The sequence below is a fragment of the Nerophis ophidion genome, linkage group LG10 (genome assembly GCF_033978795.1).
Source record: "Nerophis ophidion isolate RoL-2023_Sa linkage group LG10, RoL_Noph_v1.0, whole genome shotgun sequence".
Taxonomy (NCBI): Eukaryota; Metazoa; Chordata; class Actinopteri; order Syngnathiformes; family Syngnathidae; genus Nerophis; species Nerophis ophidion.
In genome coordinates, this window is record NC_084620.1 from 28,358,198 (window position 1) to 28,378,379 (window position 20,182).

The 20,182-nt window shown below is 39.3% G+C and overlaps 2 protein-coding genes across 3 annotated transcripts in view; one reads left to right on the plus strand and one right to left on the minus strand.

The window, feature by feature from the left end:
- LOC133560589 (serine/threonine-protein phosphatase 6 regulatory subunit 2-like) overlaps positions 1 to 19,704 on the minus strand; it is a 37,628-nt gene extending 17,924 nt beyond the window's left edge. Inside the window, exons 1-3 of one of the 2 annotated variants that reach the window (XM_061913268.1) lie at positions 19,232 to 19,704; positions 10,589 to 10,758; positions 8,050 to 8,304 (exon numbers count right to left, since the gene is read on the minus strand). In XM_061913268.1, the coding sequence (XP_061769252.1) occupies positions 8,050 to 8,276 (227 nt within the window). In that variant the 5' untranslated portion in view covers positions 8,277 to 8,304; positions 10,589 to 10,758; positions 19,232 to 19,704. The remainder of the gene's footprint in view (positions 1 to 8,049; positions 8,305 to 10,588; positions 10,759 to 19,231) is intronic. The other variant, XM_061913267.1, reaches the window with a different exon arrangement.
- A 205-nt stretch (positions 19,705 to 19,909) lies between these two features.
- The window catches only part of LOC133560590 (E3 ubiquitin-protein ligase Hakai-like), a 14,645-nt gene continuing 14,372 nt past the window's right edge, over positions 19,910 to 20,182 (plus strand). The window contains exon 1 of the mRNA XM_061913270.1: positions 19,910 to 20,043. Coding sequence (XP_061769254.1) covers positions 20,031 to 20,043 — 13 coding nt within the window. The 5' untranslated portion in view covers positions 19,910 to 20,030. The remainder of the gene's footprint in view (positions 20,044 to 20,182) is intronic.

A 20,182-nucleotide genomic window follows, 5' to 3' on the forward strand; every position in this document is an offset into this window, starting at 1 on the left:
TTAAGGTGGTGTCTCTCCAGGGGGAAGGGGTTGGATGGGTGTAAGGAATAGGGTTGGGTATCGTTTGAATTTGAACGATTCCGATTCCGATTCTTTGTTTCGATTCTGATTCCTGACGATTCTCGATTCTGATTCTTTCTTTAAAAAAAAAAAAAAGGCAGGGTAAAAAAAAAAGTTTAGGATATTTTAAATGAGCTAGCTAACCTACTGTCTTTCTGAATGAAATAGTCTGACATTCTCCATCAATTTTAATTCTATTAACTTTTTATGAACTTTACTATAAATTCCTCACAGGGCTGTTTTCAACTGGAATATAAATATCAAATCTATGAACTTGAATATAAATATTATAAATTATGAATACATTTTCACAGGGGTACACTTTCATCAAGAGAGCTTTACTTTTGAAAACCTCATGAAAACAAATTTACACATAAGTGTATGATGCTGCAGGAAACCTCATGAAAACACATTTACACACACAAGTGTAGGATGCTGCAGGTACTTAAACATGTTACCGTGCTCCCACTGATGGGCTAACCTGGTGCAGAAAAGCAAATAAATAATAGGAAACAACTTGCAAAACCCAGTCAAGATTAGCAGCAGGTACAGTATAAAATCAGAGACAGTTCTTGTTTAGGAAAATGACCATATCCGCCTTCTCAGGCAGGATGCGTGAGCCTTCTGGCCAGATAGTGTCTCCTGTCGAAGACGGGACATGCATTTATTTGTACTCCATGAACTCGGAGGTGCTTCATCATGTTTGACGTGCACCCTCCTAAGCACGAAACAGTCCTGTCGCACGTGTTACATTTCGCCGATATTTCATTTTTTAGTAAAATAAAGCCACACTTTCGACCGTCGACGCCCGCTATCAATGCTTGACTGACTTGCTCGGCTACATAGGCTCGGCTATGCTAACACTTCCGGGGGTGGGCGCTTCTTCGTTGGTGTTTAGCGGCTTCTTCTTTCGGGTCGGCGGACTTATTCTTTTTTTCCGGTAGGCGGACTGGGTATCGAAACTTTTGAACGATTCCGGGGGAATCGGAAAGTTAGTCCCGGTTCCAATCGATATTCGATACAAAACCCTAGTAAAGAATAGCGTAACTCAGCCTGTCACCATCTCATCGCTGCCATCACAGCCTGAGGGGCCAATAGACTACAGACTGCGTTGAAGTATCCCAGCTTCATCGCGTGAGGAAGCTTACAATTTTTGGTTGTTTTCCGCTCCATATGCTGAATGCCGATATATTAAACATATCTTGATATTTTTCCGTAAAGTAAAAACAATACAAAAAACAGTCCTAGTTACCTGAGAAACTAAGTATGTCATTAGTATGACTTAGTAAGTCAATATTTTGACTTACTAATTTACTAAGTCAAAATAATGACTTACTGTAATGTAAGTAAGTCTTTGCAATGTGTTTAAAAAAAAAAATTAAAAGTTGGGCCATGTTGACATATGCTCAACTCATCATGCTTAATTTATTACAGCATTTGGGAAGCCTGTAGTTGTTTTTTGTTATGTAAATGTTTTATTTTTATCATTATGTGATAGCAGGGACCCTGCCATTCAAAACTAGGCTAATTATTACTAATGATTAATGTAACTATAGCTGAAAAAATAGTACAATAGCAATAGGAGAGATTATTCATCCCTAAACACCAAGGAGTTCATGTAGGTTTTATGATGCAGTTACATTATTATATCAACTATCGGAGACAGCTTCAGGAAACTTTTGATTTAACATAATGTCCTTTTTTGCTACTTCAACACAGCTCAATCAACACAGAAAAAGGTCAAGTGAAATAACATAGTTGTTAACTGTAGGTCAATAATGCTTGTCTTTCTCTCAGACAGACACACATATACGCATGCACGCACACACAACACACAGTGAGCTAACGTTACGCTAAAAGCTAAATAGCCTTCACCTCAAGGACCATGAGCTGCCGCTTATGTTTGTAGAGCCTCAACGGGCTCATAGTGATTTTACTAGTAGGGAGGTGTTTATTATAATTTGGGTAGAGTCTACTGCCTTATGCTCACCTGCTAAACACCTATCTGCTCACCCCAGTGTCTCTCTCTCTGCCTGTGCTGTGAGCACTGACTCCATGCGCTCTGAATACTCACTGCTGATTGGCTGTTACATTCGCTCTGAAGACGCACTGCTGATTGGCTGTTACATGAGCTTTGTATACACACTGCTGATTTACTGTTACCGCTCTGCGTGTAACCAATCTGATGGTTCTGTGGGTGGGACAAAGCTGGGTGCTGCGGAGACCTACTGACAGAAGCAGAGGCAGTATGAAGCGTAGCAGCTTGTTAAGATTTTAGATTAGGTGGCGGGAAGCCATGCAAAGAATAATGCATTGCTGCAACTTTTTTTTCAAAGGGGATTGAGATTTTTATTATGCATGGTGGTGGTTGTAAATAACTGGTGAGAGGAAGGTGTGCTTAATTATATAACACTACTATGACTTCAAAGGGGCAGGCACAAGCATACCATATAGACTGTGTATTATTTTCTGTCAATCGATTTTTTTTTTGCAAGGTGGCAGTTGTCTTTACTTGCAAGAGGAGCAATCATAATACAACACATCAGGGCTTGTTATTCATTTATATTGTAGGCGGGCACCATCCTTCCTCGTCTGAGCGCGCCTTGAAGGGATTTTGCCCATCTCTCCACCTCTTGAAAAGAACATTAAAAGGTTTAATCCCCCCCCTGTGAAAAGAGCATGTGCAGCATGTCTTCCTGAAGTAAATGTTGATTTGCTAAAAACTGGGGCTGCATCAAACGAGTATTTCTTGAATCAATTAATCTATTGAATATTTTGCCAATTAATTTGTAGATTTCATTTATTTTTGAATCAGTTTTTTTGTGACGTGCATGGTTTCCCCCACATTGCCAATTTAAATGTTTGGGTGGGGTGTGGCCAATATGACATATATGACATAATGATAAAATCAGCGATGATGCGGAAGTGTTTTTTTTGCCATTGTTTGAGAATGGGTTCACAATGGTGCAATAATGCAGCATATAACACTTAACAGAACATATATATTTTCTAAAAAGGCGGTAACTTTTAACAGACATTTCCGCCATGTTTGATTGAGGTAAAATTGCTAACAGCTGATCACTGTGATAGAACTCAAATTAATCACGATCATACAGTTGTGATCAAAATTATTCAACCCCCACACAATTTTGGTGTTTTAGCAAGTTGGACATTTATTCCGTATTTTGTTTATAGTCATATCAAATAAAGATGTGTCAGATAGACAAATGCAACTTAAATTGTAACACTGTATTTCACAAAATACCAAAAAAAGAAATTTTTCTTAATATCTCTGACAAAATTATTCAACCCCCTAGTTACATGCATCTTTAGTATTTAGTAGAACACCCTTTGGCAGTAATTACATCCTTCAAACGTGATACATAACCGGACACAAGCTTCTTGCAATGATCTACAGGTATTTTAGCCCATTCCTCTTGGGCAAAGGCCTCCAGTTCATTCATATTCTTGGGCTTGCATGCTGCAACTGCCTTCTTCAAGTCCCACCACAGGTTTTCTATAGGATTTAGGTCTGGCGACTGTGAAGGCCACTCCAGAGTCTTCCAGCCCTTCTTCTGCAACCACTCTGATGTTGATTTGGAGGTATGCTTGGGATCGTTGTCCTGTTGGAAGGTCCAACGTCTCCCAAGCCTCGTCACTGACTTCATGACAGTTGCAGCTAATATATCCTGGTCAGAAATAGAATTCATAATGCCTTGAACGCGCTGGAGATTCCCGGTACCTGAGGCAGAGAAACAGCCCCAGAGTATGATTGACCCCCCACCATGCATAACAGTAGGAAAGGTGTTCTTCTCTTTGTAAGCTTCATTTTTTCTCCTCCAGACATAACGTTGATTCATAGGCCCAAAGAGTTCCACTTTTGTCTCATCACTCCATAGAACAGTTTCCCAAAACCTTTGGAGTTTGTCCAGATGATTTTTGGCATACTGGAGTCTATTTTTCTTGCGCCTGGTAGTCAGAACTGGGGTGGGCCGGGAGTTCTGGCATGGAGGCCTTTATCTCGTAGTGTGCGCCTTATTGTCTGGGACAAACCTGCGTTCCCCCCTCTGCAATGTCCTGTTGTAGTTCCTCAGCTGTTACCCGGGGGTTTTTCACCACTGTACGCTTCCAATACCGGACAGCAGTTGCACACAGCATCCTCTTTCTACCACGCCCAGGTAGTGTTTCCACTGTGCCTTTAGCATTAAACTTCCGAATTATGCTCCCAACTGTGTCTCTTGGAATGTGTAATGTCTTTGCTATTTTCTTATATCCATATCCTTTCTTATGAAAAGAACATACCTCCTCTCTTGACTTCTTCGAACACTCCCTGGACTTTACCATGTTGCAAATACACCATTGACCATCTACAAGAAGCTGAGCATCACAGTCTTTTTCCAATCAGTTTAATTGTTGCTCGTTATGGTTCTAATCACATCTACAGGTGTTTTCAACACCTGATTAAAAAGACCTTATTCAAATTCTGTTCTTAAGAGTTATGATCTTCAAGGGGTTGAATAATTTGGTCAATGAGATATTAAGAGAAATGACACTTTGGTATGTTACAAAATATAATGTTGTAATTCAAGTTACATTTGTCTATATAATGAATCTTTATTTGATATGACTATAAACAAAATAAGGAATAAATGTCCAACTTGGTAAAACACCAAATTTGTGTGGGGGTTGAATAATATTGATCACAACTGTATAATCGCCCAGCCCTAAATGTAACAAAAAACGGAATTAATTCATTTTTGCCCTCAAAATTTTACACACACACACACACACACACACACACACACAGACACACACACACAGACAGACACACACACAGACAGACAGACAGACAGACAGACAGGCAGGCAGGCAGGCAGACAGACAGACAGACAGACAGACAGACAGGCAGGCAGGCAGGCAGGCAGACAGACAGACAGACAGACAGACAGACAGACAGAGTTTTGAAGACGCAAACGGCTTTACGTTAGACCTTATTGTCGATAGTAGTGTCGAAATTAGGGTAGTTTTCACAGGCTCAAAAGAAATTAATCTAGTACTTTGATTGCGGCACTTATGCTGACAGGCGATTCAGATGCACGTTTGTCAAAATAGAGCATAGTGGAACGTTTAAACAATATTTTAAAAGTTTTTCAAACTTAGCCAGTAGTGCCTTATAAAACAGAGTATTTACAATATATCTATTTATAAAATAGCAATCCATTTTCTTGTCCCTTTCGGGGTCGCAGGGGGGTGCTGGAGCCTATCTCAGCTGCAGTCAGGCGGAAGGCAGTGTACACCCTGGACAAGTTACAAATACATCGCAGGGCCAATACAGACAGACAGACAACCTTCACGCTCAGTCACACACTAGGGCCAGATTAGTGTTATTTATACAATATGTCACTTAAACATGTTTTCATGTAAAAAATAATTAACACATTTTAAAGGTGTGGCTATTTTTATTTTGACGTGGCGGTGCGCCAAAATCAACTATATGTAGGGGATCCCCTAGAGTTTTTACGAAAGATTTCTCCAAAAATACACCAACAAATTTCTTGTATGTAAAACCTTTAAATGCATGTTTGGTTGGGGATACAAACATTAGCTAAAGAGACGTTTTACTTCCTCTGCGACCTTGGAGAATTACCCTGGATGACATTTTAAATGCTTGTGCATTGCAGTGTGCTGCTGGGAAAAGTTTCTTCTAATTTGCAGTTTACAGAACACCTCTAAAGGCTATTTTTTATGGTGGTGTATAAGGGTGTTGTAATCAGGGTTTTATGATGCCAATTTCAATACCGATCATCCATAAGTGAGATCAGATGATACCGTCATATTTTTTAACTACAAATTTTATGATTTCTTTATAGTGATAGCTATTGACTATGTCAGTGGTTCTCAAATGGGGGTACGCGTACCCCTGGGGGTATTTGAAGGTATGCCAAGGGGTACGTAAGATTTTTTGAAAATATTCTAAAAATAGCAACAATTCAAAAATCCTTTATAAATATATTTATTGAAAAATAGCAACAATTAAAAAATCCTTATTTATTTATTTATTGAATAATACTTTAACAAAATATGAATGTAAGTTTATTAACTGTGAAAAGAAATGCAACAATGCGATATTCAGTGTTGACAGCTACATTTTTTGTGGACATTTTCCATAAATATTGATGTTAAAGATTTCTTTTTTTGTTAAGAAATGTTTAGAATTAAGTTCATGAATCCAGATGGATCTCTATTACAATCCCCAAAGAGGGCACTTTAAGTTGATGATTACTTCTATGTGTAGAAATCTTTATTTATAATTGAATTACTTGTTTATTTTTCAATAAGTTTTTTGTTATTTTTATATCTCTTTTTCCAAATAGTTTAAGAAAGACCACTACAAATGAGCAATATTTTGCACTGTTATACAATTTAATAAATCAGAAACTGATGAAATAGTGCTGTATTTTACTTCTTTATCTCTTTTTTTTAACCAAAAATGCTTTGCTCTGATTAGGGGGTACTTGAATTAAAAAAAAATTTCACAGGGGATACATCACTGAAAAAAGGTTGAGAACCACTGGACTATGATCTGAAAAAGGCACCAAAAAATAATCGATGTATTTTTTGGGACATGAAATAACTGTGGGTCATACTACAAATTTGGATATCAATCCAATATCATGTAGTTACAATACTGTTACCCGTACATTTAATTTTAAAATATATAAGATCACTAGATGATTTTGCTTATATTTTTTTACTAACAATTACAATGAGCAAAAATAACAATGAAGGGATCCTAACAATGTTAAGTAAAATAATAAAAATAAAATAAGAATCAAAACTATTTCAAGATTGTTGTTTATTTCATACAATTGCTTTAGCAATAGAAAATACAAAAATCCAACTGTCTTCAAAGTACTTATTACCTTTTTTTTTGCTTAAAAAAAAAAATTGGATTTTGTGAAAATAAAATATTGCTCTAATCACCAATATCAATCTTATACTGATATACTCTTGGTATCAACAGAATCAATTTATGGATTGATCCACCCGCCACATGTAAGACAGACAGCAACAGTTGCCTCTGTTGCAGAAAGATTATCCTGTCTCTAGACTCTTATTAATCTACAAGTTATTTCTGTTAATATCTGCTTACTTTCTGCTGCAATGTGGTTCAATCTATATGACGGTTAAAGTGAACTAAGTACTTATTATTCTGTTGTTTCAAAATAGCTCAGCGTTAGCATGTTTCCTTGTATGTTGCTTTCTTTATTGACATGTTGCCTTTTCAGCCTCTTCCTCCAGTTCTACAATATAACATTTTTTGAGAAATGTAGTTTCTTAGCCAAAATGGAGGCGATATTACCTTACAGGGGCTGCTCTGCACTGTGTATAGACCTACACGGTTAGCAGTAGCCTCGTTTGTCAACAAAAAAAAAACAAGCTGCAAAAAATGAGTCAAAATTTTTTTTTGTGGATAACAAACTTTTCCACAAAAATTGGCTAATAAAAATTGGTGGCTTATCGATTGGAACACCATTAGTGGTTTCTTTGTAACCGTGCGCATTCATCCTTTGTCGACACATAGACGCAAGATACACAATGTCAACGTATTTACATCATTGATGATGACGACTGAGTCAAAAAAATGTCCAAGCCCAACAATGATCCTGAATCCCCAAAGCTTACAAACCAAATGAATACAGTATATGTGTGCGAGTATTCTCAGAAGCCGAAAGGTGTCATATTGGGCACAGTGGACATACTGTATTGGTGTAAAAATCACAAGTGACACCAAATGAAACCATCACACTGCAAAGCACTAATACCAATAAACTAAATACGCATTGCTCACAGTCGCAGTTATAAAGGACATGTCTATTTACTAAAGCTGGTAGTTTATTACAATACACTTGAGATTGTACAGCCACCACAGTGCTCTTATTGTTTTCTCTCTTCCCTCATTGACATTCCCAACTGTGTGTTACTTACTTAAAGCGGCTCCTCTCCTCCAGGTCTGCAGATGGCTCTGTGGTGATGAGACTGACCAGCTCCTGCATGCAGTGGTCCTGGGAGAGGAAGAGGAGCAGGCGACGGTTCTGGGCCTTGCACTCCTGCAAGACATCGTCTTCCTCCATCAGCTCCCTCAGCGTCACGTCCTCCCGGTCCAGCAGCTGGTCGATGTGGGAGGTGGTGTGTAGGTCAAACTTCCAAAACATGATGGCCGCCGGGATGGGGGAGACAGTCCTGCAGAAATTTTGACCCAGACAACAATACTCAACATAACTGACATCAAAATAAGAAACAAGAGCGGATAATACATTCCTGCAGTTCCAAGAATCAAAACATATTGAGGCTAGGGGTGGGCGATATATCGATATACTCGATATATCGCGGGTTTGTCTCTGTGCGATATAGAAAATTACTATATTGTGATTGTAGGAACCTAAATACTGTTTAAGTTAATTTCAATTTTATGGAAGGTGCATTATGTTTATTCAGCCAAAAGGGGACTATTTACTTTACTTGCATGATAAGAAAATGTATATAATGAATACTTAGAGTAATTATATAAAGCTCACTTTATTTGTAATTATTACATTTTTCAAAATAATTTGATGACGTAACTGTTTTAATTGTATATATGGCGGAAGGATCTGTGTGGTAGGGTGGTTTTTGGACACAAGGTGTTATGGGTAATTGCACTCAGGTGTGGTGGAATCGAGCCATATAGTTTTTTGACTTCACTTATACTTTTTCTTACGCTTACTTTTTCTAACTTGTACTGCAACAAACTCTTTATTTTGTCATTCATTTGTTCCCACATTGTGATTGTTTTAAGTTTTGAATTATTAAGTTCACAAGTAAACCATACAAACGAAGGGGAACGTATGGAGTTTTGTTTTGTTGTTGCTGCAAGAAGTGGAGTGAAGGAGAAAGTAGAGGAGCGTCAAGGTAAGGCTACTTTAAGAATCTACAGTGATATTCAAGTACAGTATACGTTCTCACACAGTTGCTTTTAGCTGTGGGCATTACACTGCCTGCGTTTCCCACTCTCTTTTCTCTCCTTCTCACAGACACGCGCACCTTCTTACATACGTCACATACCGTCGCGTCATACGCCCTCACATGAGAGGAAGCAGCATGGGAAACATTAGCTGTGATGCTAGCGGAGTGGTGCGAGTGGTAATATGAGAGAAAGAGGGTGCCAATCTGGTAACAAATGAAGAATTAATCCCACATAAACAGCACGGGGTCCATTGTCTGGCGGTGGTTTGGCTTCAAACGGGAATATGTCGAACAAGTATGCGGCAAAGGGGTTGTTACAAAAAGTAGCACCTACTGCTAATTTGTAGCATCATTTGAAAACTCCCCCACTAGAGAATGAAGAGTGCCTGAAATTGCATGTCAACATCTCAATTTGGTGAAATACCGACAAAATGCCAAAGCAACCATTTCCAGACCGTATGAAAAAAATAGTGAACAACAGAATTTAATTATGTCCGTAGAAACCTACCACATAGCAAAGGATATACATTATTTGATTTCCTGTTACGCAGCTCATTTTTATCAATCAATCAATCAATCAATCAATGTTTACTTATATAGCCCTAAATCACTAGTGTCTCAAAGGGCTGCACAAACCACCACGACATCCTCGGTAGGCCCACATAAGGGCAAGGAAAACTCACACCCAGTGGGACATTGGTGACAATAATGACCCAGTGGGACGTCAGTGACAATGATGACTATGAGAACCTTAGAGAAGAGGAAAGCAATGGATGTCGAGCGGGTCTAACATGATACTGTGAAAGTTCAATCCACAATGGATACAACACAGTCGCGAGAGTCCAGTCCAAAGAGGATCCAAGAGACAGCAGCGAGAGTCCCGTTCACATTATGACAGTTATTGAAATATCTTGTGTGACATCATGCACAAAAGTGCACTTTATTTGTTTTTAACTATTGTAGTGACGTTCCGTACAAAAAGTGCACTTAAATGTAGTGTTGTTTTGATATGTCATTTTATTGACGTCATGCACAAAAGCGCACCAATAGCTTTTTTTAAATTGTCTCTGACAATCTTTCACTTTCTGTTTTGGAAATAACATGAATGTTTGTGCCACTGCTTAATAACTGTTAAATAGTTTTGGTAACTTGACTTAATTGTGGTTTCTCTCTCTGCATGAAAGTTTAAAATTAGCATATATTAATGTTGTATGAACAAGAATGTTTTAATGTAGACACAGAGAATCATCATACTGCTGTGATTAAATGCATCAAGTGTTCATTCAAGGCTAAGGCAAAAGATTGACATATATATCGTGTATCGTGATATGGCTTAAAAATATCGAGATATTCATAAAAGGCCATATCGCCCAGCCCTAATTGAGGCCGTATATAACGCATACAGAACTTTGACACTATCTTGCGTTTACTTTTATCACCCATACGTGAAACCCATTTTGTAACTTTGACTTGGAGCCATACAAGAGGATTTCCTTAGGTGCATTTGCGTGCTCACACATACCAGTGAATGTAATGTGGATATCTTTAATCAGACCTCCCCCACGGGCAGGCAGGCATTTGTGTTCGTGCTGAAGACAGAAAGTGTGGCGAGGCCTGGCATTTATCAGCATGGGTCTCCTTTCAAAACACAGGCCTCTTTTGGAGATGAGACGGTGGGAGGCTCAGCATAACCTGCAATGTAGTAAAAAAACATTATCGTGCATGTATTAAACTATGCAACATGATTCCAAGAGAAAAAACGTGGGTTATAACAATACAGCAGAACCTCAATTTAGGAATCACTGTATTTGTTAACTTTTCAACATACACATTTTTAGATTGAGCCAATGTCTCTGTGTACGAACACTTCAATCATTCATTCATTTTGTGTCCCGTCTGCAAGCAAAAAGCAGGGCGCAGCATTTTTGGAGAGGCGAGGCCATCCACGTAACTTGCTGCGCAGTACACTACTAGTCACTTCTCAGTGCTTTAGTGGGTATGCTTTTACTGTGTTTTCACCTTTTGACAAGTTTTGTCTATTTTGCTAACTCAAGGTAAGTCCCAAAAGGACAACAGACCAGCGTGTAAAAAGGAGGCAATCGCTGTAGAATTAAAAAAAAACTTGGAGTACATTAATGGCGCTGACATTGATGGAAGAATCGATTAAGCAGGCTTCTAGAATAGCAAGTTTAAATTGTGACGACACAGGATTTAAAGAGATATGCCATTGCAGACTAATTTCACATCGGAGATAAAAGCTATCTTTGTTCAGGGGCGCCTTTTTCACACACATGGACCCTTCCTCACAACTATGTGCACTGCTGCTGGAATTTTAATTTTCCTGAAGGAACTCTCCTGAAGGAATAAATAAAGTACTATCTATCTATCTATCTATCTATCAATCATACTTGATTTCCCTCTGCCTGTCTTTTCTTGTCAGCTGTTTGCCAATGGTAATGTAAGTAGATTTTTTTTTATGTATTTGTAAGAACATGGCTGTTAAAGTTAAAGATTTTGTGATTTCTGATTGTTTGTGAGGCATCAAAGGGACTTCCATGTTTGAGCGCGTGTTGGCAGGGCAGCGCATACAGGACAGTTCAGCTTGTTGTTTTAACTTCTTAATAAAGAGAAAGTTGAACCACCACCCCTGTGTTATGTTTGTTATACAGTACAGCACTTTATATTGTGTTCAAAGTATACAAACTATCACTAAAATATGAACTTTTGTCGAGGATGGAAACCATTATTTATATTTACATTGTTTCTTATGGATAAATTTGCTTCATTGCACAAAATTTTCGAAATCACAAACCCCGTTGAAGATCCTAATAAATTCCTAAAACGCGGCTCTATCGTACTATTCCTCCCCTAAATTGGGAAGCCCATGGTGATGTTCAGTGATTCGTACAATGACAATAATGTAACATACTCCTTCCTACATTATAGAGTTTAAATAATGTATAGGTCTTTTTTTGTGAGTGTGAATGTTGTCTGTCTATCTGTGTTGGTCCTGCGAAAAGGTGGTGAATTATCCAGTGTGTACACGCCTTCCGCCCGATTGTAGCTGAGATAGGCGCCAGCGCCCCCCAGCGACCCCAAAAAGGAAATAAGCGGTAGGAAATGGATGGATGGGTACCAAGTTTGTTCGATGTATTATTAAAAAAGAGCATTTACAACAGTCTATATCACATTAGATCCTTTCTGAGACTGTACAGTATTAAAAACAGACATTCCTACGTTGTTAAATAATAAAAAGTGATCAGGAAAGTTTATAGAGTATTATGAGAAACATTTCAAATCATACACACTGCAATCATCACAGTAATTCCATCAACATGTCACCGCTCAAGTTCCATCGAATGCTGGTGCACAACAAAGACAACTATAATTATAAGTTATTGGAGTTGTTGCAAAGCAAGCACATTCAGGTTTGTTTCCCTGAGCAGTTACTATGGAGTCAAACAAAAGGGACCTAACTCAAGAGTGGAACGGAAATACAATTGCATGAGCTGTGCAACCAGCACGTAACCAACTGTTAATTGCAGAAGGTAAAACTGATGGGAGGAAATCAAACCATTTCCTCCTTTTTCTTGTAACCCCCCTAGGTCTTGTCGCTGCAGTAGTGGCGGTGTCCATCTGGCATAGATTTACAGAGTACACAAGTGCAATAATACCCTACTGAGTGCTCCCTGTGGACACCGAACTGGAAGGCAAATGCTTGACTTTACATTCAAAACAGACCGGACAAGAGGCACCTTTCACAAACACAATCCGCAAAACGCACATAATTGCTGCAAATAAATAGGTGAACAAGAAATAATAAAAAAAGATACACATTATTGAAAGCTAAGAATAAACTCTAACTGCTAAACCTGGACGGTTGAGGGAATCCTAGGAAATGGAATTCGGCTCACTTTTTTTGTTGTTTATCCTCGCACAAAACAAGCATAGACCGAACTCAATGTTTATTTTGTTGCCCAAGATATACCATTAAACGCCTTAGCAAGTATTTTTAAAGCCCACTCAAAATTCATATTGTAACATTATATACGTATTGTTAAATCATTCACATATTAGGTAGAGTCTATAAAATAATATCACGTATCTTTGTTGGCAAACTGCTAGTCGTGTATTTTTTGGTATAGTGCAGTATCGCCTACTCTGCATTGTTATTTACCCGGGTAAACTATAGTTTTTTAATGATTGATTGAAACTTTTATTAGTAGATTGCACAGTACAGTACATATTCCGTGTGATTGACCACTATATAGTAACACCGAATAGGTTTTTCAACTTGTTTAAGTCGGGGTCCACGTTAATCAATCCATCCCACTTCCCTGGATTGTAAATAATCAAGTGTATATACTTGTTCTTATGCTTTCTGAACTCACTATGTTCACTGCTCGCTGTAAATATTCTACCAAGTCAGACCTACACTGTTTTAAAGTCCATTTCTCTGACGATGCAATTGTTGATGACTGAAGTACTGATTTCAACAAAACCTAACCCCCCCCTCCCCTTCCATATCCCATCATCAGCCCTTTGAGACACTAGCGATTTAGGGCTATGTAAGTAAACATTGATTGATTGATGATCCCCCGGATTGTAAATAATACAATGTATATACTCTGATAATTAACTTGTATGAGGACTGTATTATGCTGATAGTATATATTTGTACCATGAATTGACTAACGTGGACCTCGACTTAAACAAGTTGAAAAACTTAGGAGTGTTACCATTCTGTGGTCAATTCTACGGAATATGTACTGTACTGTGCAATCTACTAATAAAAGTTTCAATCAATTAATCAAAAGACCTTATTCTGGTCCCTAATGGTTATAAACGGCGTTTTCAAAGCATTAAAATACGTCAAATATAGAGAAATCATCATCATTAGTTGATGATACATTCTTATAATCCATCTATCCATCCATCCATCTTTTTCTACCGCTTATTCCCTTTTGGGGTTGCGGTGGGCGCTGGCGCCTATCTCAGTGACAATCGGGCGGAAGGCGGGGTATAATCATTTTAGAATTTAATTAATAGTTGTTTTTGTATGCATGATATACAACCGCTTTAAGCTTGGCCCATAACTGACAAACTCAAGTGGTGCGATTTCTGTTTACCTGTGCATTGCCCTAACTATAGAAGCCACAAATACACCATTATACCCACAGTTGAGTGTGACTGTTGCATAATATACGTGGCGTTTTCTTTTTATTGTACACAATAAAAACAGTATTGCCTACTCTGCATTTCTATTTACTAGGGTCAACTATCGTTTTGGATTGATTGATTGAAACTTTTATTAGTAGATTGCACAGTACAGTACATATTCTGTACGATTGACCACTAAATGCTACCACCCGAATAAGTTTTTCAACTTGTTCAAGTCTGGGTCCACGTTAAACAATTCATCCCACCTCCCCGGACTGTAAAAAATCTAATGTAAATAATCAATTGTATATACTGCATTTTTCGGATTATAAATCCCTCCGGAGTATACGTCGCACCGGCCGAAAATGCATAATAAAGAAGGAAAAAAACATATATATGTCGCACTGGAGTATAAATCGCATTTTTGGGGGAAATTTATTAAAATCTAACACCAAGAATAGACATTTGAAAGGCAATTTAAAATAAATGAAGAATAGTGAACGACAGGCTGAATAAGTGTCCGTTATATGACGCATAAATAAACGGAAAACGTGCCTGGTATGTGAACGTAACATATTATGGTAAGAATCATTCAAATAACTATAACATATAGAACATGCTATTCATTTTCCAAACAATCTGTCACTCCTAATCGATATATCTGATTAAATCTTCTTCCTCGATGTCGCTTCTAAACAACTCTGCCAACTCCAAAGGTATGCGCCGCTTCCTCCTGTCGTTTTCTGCTGCATATTTCACTACGTCCAGGTTGTAAGCAGCAGTACATGCTTTCCTTTACGGTACCATTTTTGTTCAACCCTTATCTGTTTTTATAAGTTACCGCCAACGTTGAAATGATCCATTTTAAAAGCTACGGCAGTAGCATACATTGTATAGCACAGGGGTCACCAACGCGGTCCCGCGGGCACCAGGTAGCCCGTAAGGACCAGATAAGTCGCCCGCTGGCCTGTTCTAAAAATAGCTCAAATGGAGCCAATGGTTCGACAGAGAGGCAGGGCACGCCGGAGCCAGGCCCAAGATGGCGGCGGGGATGGCGACCGACCGGCGAGGCGTGCCGGGAGCGACGCCACAAACAAGATCAGGTGTGTGGATCGCGCACCTGTACACGATTAACGTATTTCCTCTCGCTGTATAAAAGGGGAGAAGGAGGAGAGAACGGGGCTGATGATGGTGCGGCGCGAGAAAAACACATACAACGACGGAGACAAGAAGAGGCGGACTGAAGTACGTGCTGCTGAAAAGCAGACGGCGGAGCGAGCAGCAGAGGGAGACGGGAGACGCAGCGGAAGAGCGACCAGACCACAGACAAGCTTATGTGGGAAAATAAAGCAAGTCAAACCTGCTCGAAGTCATGTCCTTCCTTGGTGGTCCATGGAACCCGTAAGACGACAGCCCATCACCGCAGCACTTACCAGTGAGCTGCCTCTAGTTTTTAAATTGTATTTATTTATTAGCAAACTGGTCTCGCTTTGCTCGACATTTTTAATTCTAAGAGAGACAAAACTCAAATAGAATTTGAAAATCCAAGAAAATATTTTAAAGACTTGGTATTCACTTGTTTAAATAAATTCATTTATTTTTTTACTTTGCTTCTTATAACTTTCAGAAGGACAATTTTAGAGAAAAAAATACAACCTTAAAAATATATACCTTTTTATGTTTTTAATTCCATCCTCCTCTTTCCTGACAATTTAAATCAATGTTCAAATAAATGTGGTTTTTTTAATGTAAAGAATAATAAATACATTTTGAATTAATTCTTCATTTTAGCTTCTGTTTTTTTGACGAAGAATATTTGTGAAATATTTATTCAAACTTAGAGTAAAATTAAAAAAAAATATTCTGGCAAATCAAGAAAATCTGTAGAATCAAATTTAAATCTTATTTCAAAGTCTTTTAAATGTATTTTAAAATTTTTGTTCTGGAAAATCTAGAAGAAATAATGATGTCTTTGTTAGAAATATAGCTTGGTACAATTTGTTATATATTGTAACAAAGTGCAGATTGGATTTTAACCTATTTAAAACATGTCATCAAAAATATATATGTATTGTGAGAAATCATTAGGATGATCAGTGTTTCCACAAAGATAAATATCATTGATTATTAATAGTAACATAAAGTTAAAGGTAAATTGAGCAAATTGGCTATTTCTGGCAATTCAAGTGTGTATCAAACTGGTAGCCCTTTGCAATAATCAGTACCCAAGAAGTAGCTATTGGTTTCAAAAAGGTTGGTGACCCCTGATATAGCAGTTATCATCCCATGACCCACAGTGCACTTCTGCCATGACCCTCCCCTGCCGAATTCTTATTGGTTGACGTGTGTGTGACGATTGCTAGCATTTTCTTCGTCTCTACCGCGAATGAGATAAATAATATTATTTAATATTTTACGGTAATGTGTTAATAATTTCACACATAAGTCGCTCCGGAGTATATGTCGCACCCCCGGCCAAACTATGAAAAAAAACTGCAATTTATAATCTGGAAAATACGGTACTTGTTCCTATGCTTTCTGAACTCACTATATTCACTGCTCGCTGTAAACATCCTACCAAGTCAGACCTGCACTGTTTCAATGTCCATTTCTTTGACGATACAATTGTTGATGACTGAAGTACTGATTTCAACAAAACCTAACCCCCCCCTTCCACATCCCACCCCCCGGATTGTAAATAATGCAAAGTATTAGGGCTGGGCAATATATCGATATAAGTCGCGGGTTCTTCTCTGTGTGATATAGAAAATGACTATATCGTAATATTCGAGTAGACGTTCTCACGCAATTGTTTTTAGCTGCGGGCATTAATCTACAGGCTCTCCTTGCTCTTTCCTGTGTCTCCTTCTCACAGACAAGCAGGCGCACATTCTTACGTACATACGTCACATACTGTCACATCATACGTCACATATGTACACATCCTCGCCCAGCAGAGAGGTAGCGGCGTGGCTAACGTTAGCTGTGATGCTAGCGGGTTGTTGAGAGAGAAATAAGGTGCGAATCTGGTAACAAATGAAGGAAGAATTAATTCCCAAGAAAAACAGCACGGGGCCCATCGTCCGGCGGTGGTTCGGCTTCAAGCGGGAATATGTCGAATAGACAACTTTAATTTGTCATGTGTGGGGCACAAGCGTTGCTATCAAAAGTAGCATTACTGCTAATATGTAGCATCAATTGAAAAGTCACCTGCTAATAACTTTAATAAATACAGTTTTGGTAAATTGACTTGTGATTTCCTTCTCTGCATGAAAGTTTAAAAGTAACCTATATTAGTGCAGTATGAACAAGAATGTTTAATGTAGACACATAGAATCACCATACTGCTACGAACAAGAATGTTTAATGTAGACACATAGAATCACCATACTGCTGTGATTATATGTATCCAGTGTTCATTCAAGGCTAAACCAAAATATTTAGAAATATATTGTATATCCCGATATGGCCTAAAAATATTGCGATATTAAAAAAGGCAATATCGCCCAGCCCTACAATGTATATACTCTGATGATTAACTTGGATGATGACTGTATTATGCTGATAGTATATATTTGTACCATGAATTGATTAACAAGAGTGATCTACGTTCCCATCCTCACCTATGGTCATGAGCTTTGGGTCACGGCCGAAAGGATAAGATCACGGGTACAAGCGGCATAAATTAGTTTCCTCCAACGGGTGGTGGGGCTCTCCCTTAGAGATAGGGTGAAAAGCTCTGCCATCCGAGGTGTTTAGGGCACGTCCAACCGGTAGGAGGCCACGGGGAAGACCCAGGACACATTGGGAAGACTATGTCTCCCGGCTGGCCTGGGAACGCCTCTGGATCCCCCGGGAAAAGCTGGACGAAGTGGCTGTGGAGAGGGAAGTCTGGGCTTCCCTGCTTAGGCTGCTGCCCCTGCGACCCGACCTCGGATAAGCGGAAGAGGATGGATGGATGAATTGATTAACGTGGACCCCGACTTAAACAAGTTAAAAAACTTATTTGGGTGTGTCAATTGTATGGAATATGTACTGTACTGCGCAGGGGCGCCGAAAAGGGGGGGAAAGGAGCCGGATTCTAGGGGCCCATGATGGAGGGGGGCCCAGAGAGGCCCCTAATGATGATGAAATTATAATACAGAGGGGTCCTGTAAAGATTATTTTCATGGGGCCCAAAATCCCTAGCGGCGCCCCTGGTACTGCGCAATCTACTAATAAAAGTTTCAATCAATCAATCCAAAGACATTATTCCGGCCCCTAATGGTTGTAAACTGCGTTATCAAAGCATTAAAATACGTCAATTATAGAGAAATCATCATCATTAGTTGATGATAGTCATAATTATTTTAGAATTTAATTAATAGTTGTTTTTAAATGCATGATATACAGCCGCTTTAAGCTTGGCCCATAACTGACAAACTTGAGTGGTCCGATGTCTATTTACCTGTGCATTGCCCGAACTACAGGAGCGACAAATACAACATAATCCCCACATTGGAGTGTGACTGTTGCATAATATACGTGGCGTTTTCTTTTTATTGTACACAATATGACCGGGATTTTGATACGTTAACAGCACATGGATCAGTAGCTGCTGCTGATGGCCTCAACCGACACCGAATGGCCGCTCTCGTCGATGAAGTAGCTCACTTTAAAAAAAAAAAAAAAACAGACCGGAGGTTAAATACAGCAAAAGAACAACCATATCCCCACAGAATGGCGCCGAGGCTATTAAGTGTACTTAAAACCGTCCATTTAGCGAACTTGCTCCATTAGCTGGTAAGCTAGCGTGCAACTTATTGCAAGAAGCGAGTTAGCCGAAGCTAGCCGGAGTTCCTCCTTTCGTTCAAGTAGCACGGAAGCTAATTAGCCACCGCGGTTGAACATTACTGAGCAGTTAGCTCACTAACAACCGCCTCACAACTTTGGTTTCAACTTCGCCGCGGCGGAGTTGCCGCGAGCAAACTCCAAACAAACACGTTGTACCCACCGCCAAACTTACCTTTGATTTGAAAATCCCGTTCGGTTGTGTTGGTGTGGGGGTTTTTAACCTTGTACTTTTAGCGTCCAGCAGCCAATGCCTTAGTCACTAGCTGTAGAGCTAACAGTTCGCCGGCCGCGCTAGCGAGCTTCCATCAGCCTGGAAGTCTGCTGGTTTGTTTTGAAGAAGCTCAGTCAGCCTGCGACTGCCAGCGACTGCTTGCTAGCTGCCTCAAGTTAGCTGAGTCAAATATGCCTTCTTAAAAATCGCCCCAAAAACGCTCGTCGTGCGCGATTGGCTTCCCGGCATCGACGGGGACGCCTGATATTTCAAACAGCGCGTGTTCGGTCCACACTCGTACGCGAGGCTAAGTTTAACACGCAAAGCAGGAAAAACTCAGTCATATTTTTTCGAATCAAAATGGCGACATGGGTGCGGGGACGCGCACTCGTCCTGCGCGGGAACGTGCGTCGAAGGGTGAACTGAGCGTTTAGGTTGGGATTGCGTTGTTAAGATCACACATTGGGTTTATTGCCGTATGAAGTTTGCACCGTGCGAGGAAATATTAAAGCGACGCCTGGGAGAATAGTTGGTTTTAGGTGGAAACATTAGTCAACAAGAAATGTGCTCGCCGCTGAAATGTATGTTATTGTAAGGCATTTGACTTAACGACCAAAAAAGTCACCCTCACTTTGAATAAAATACTTTGCAAATGTAAACCAATTGTGACGTTTACTGACCCCCCCTTCCCCTCCTTAGTGGAGCCTTCCCTCCTCCTCCCTTTTTATCCCAGAATGCATTGCGCTGGCTCGCCTTAATCATGGACCAAAGCGGTAGGTGTTATTACTGTTACTTTTTCGCCCCCCACTCACGTTAATGGTGTTATTTTATTATTATGTGTGAAAAGCATTTAGTACAGTGTGTTAACTTTACCCACAAAGTGAGTGGTTATGCTGAATCATGCTGATGTAT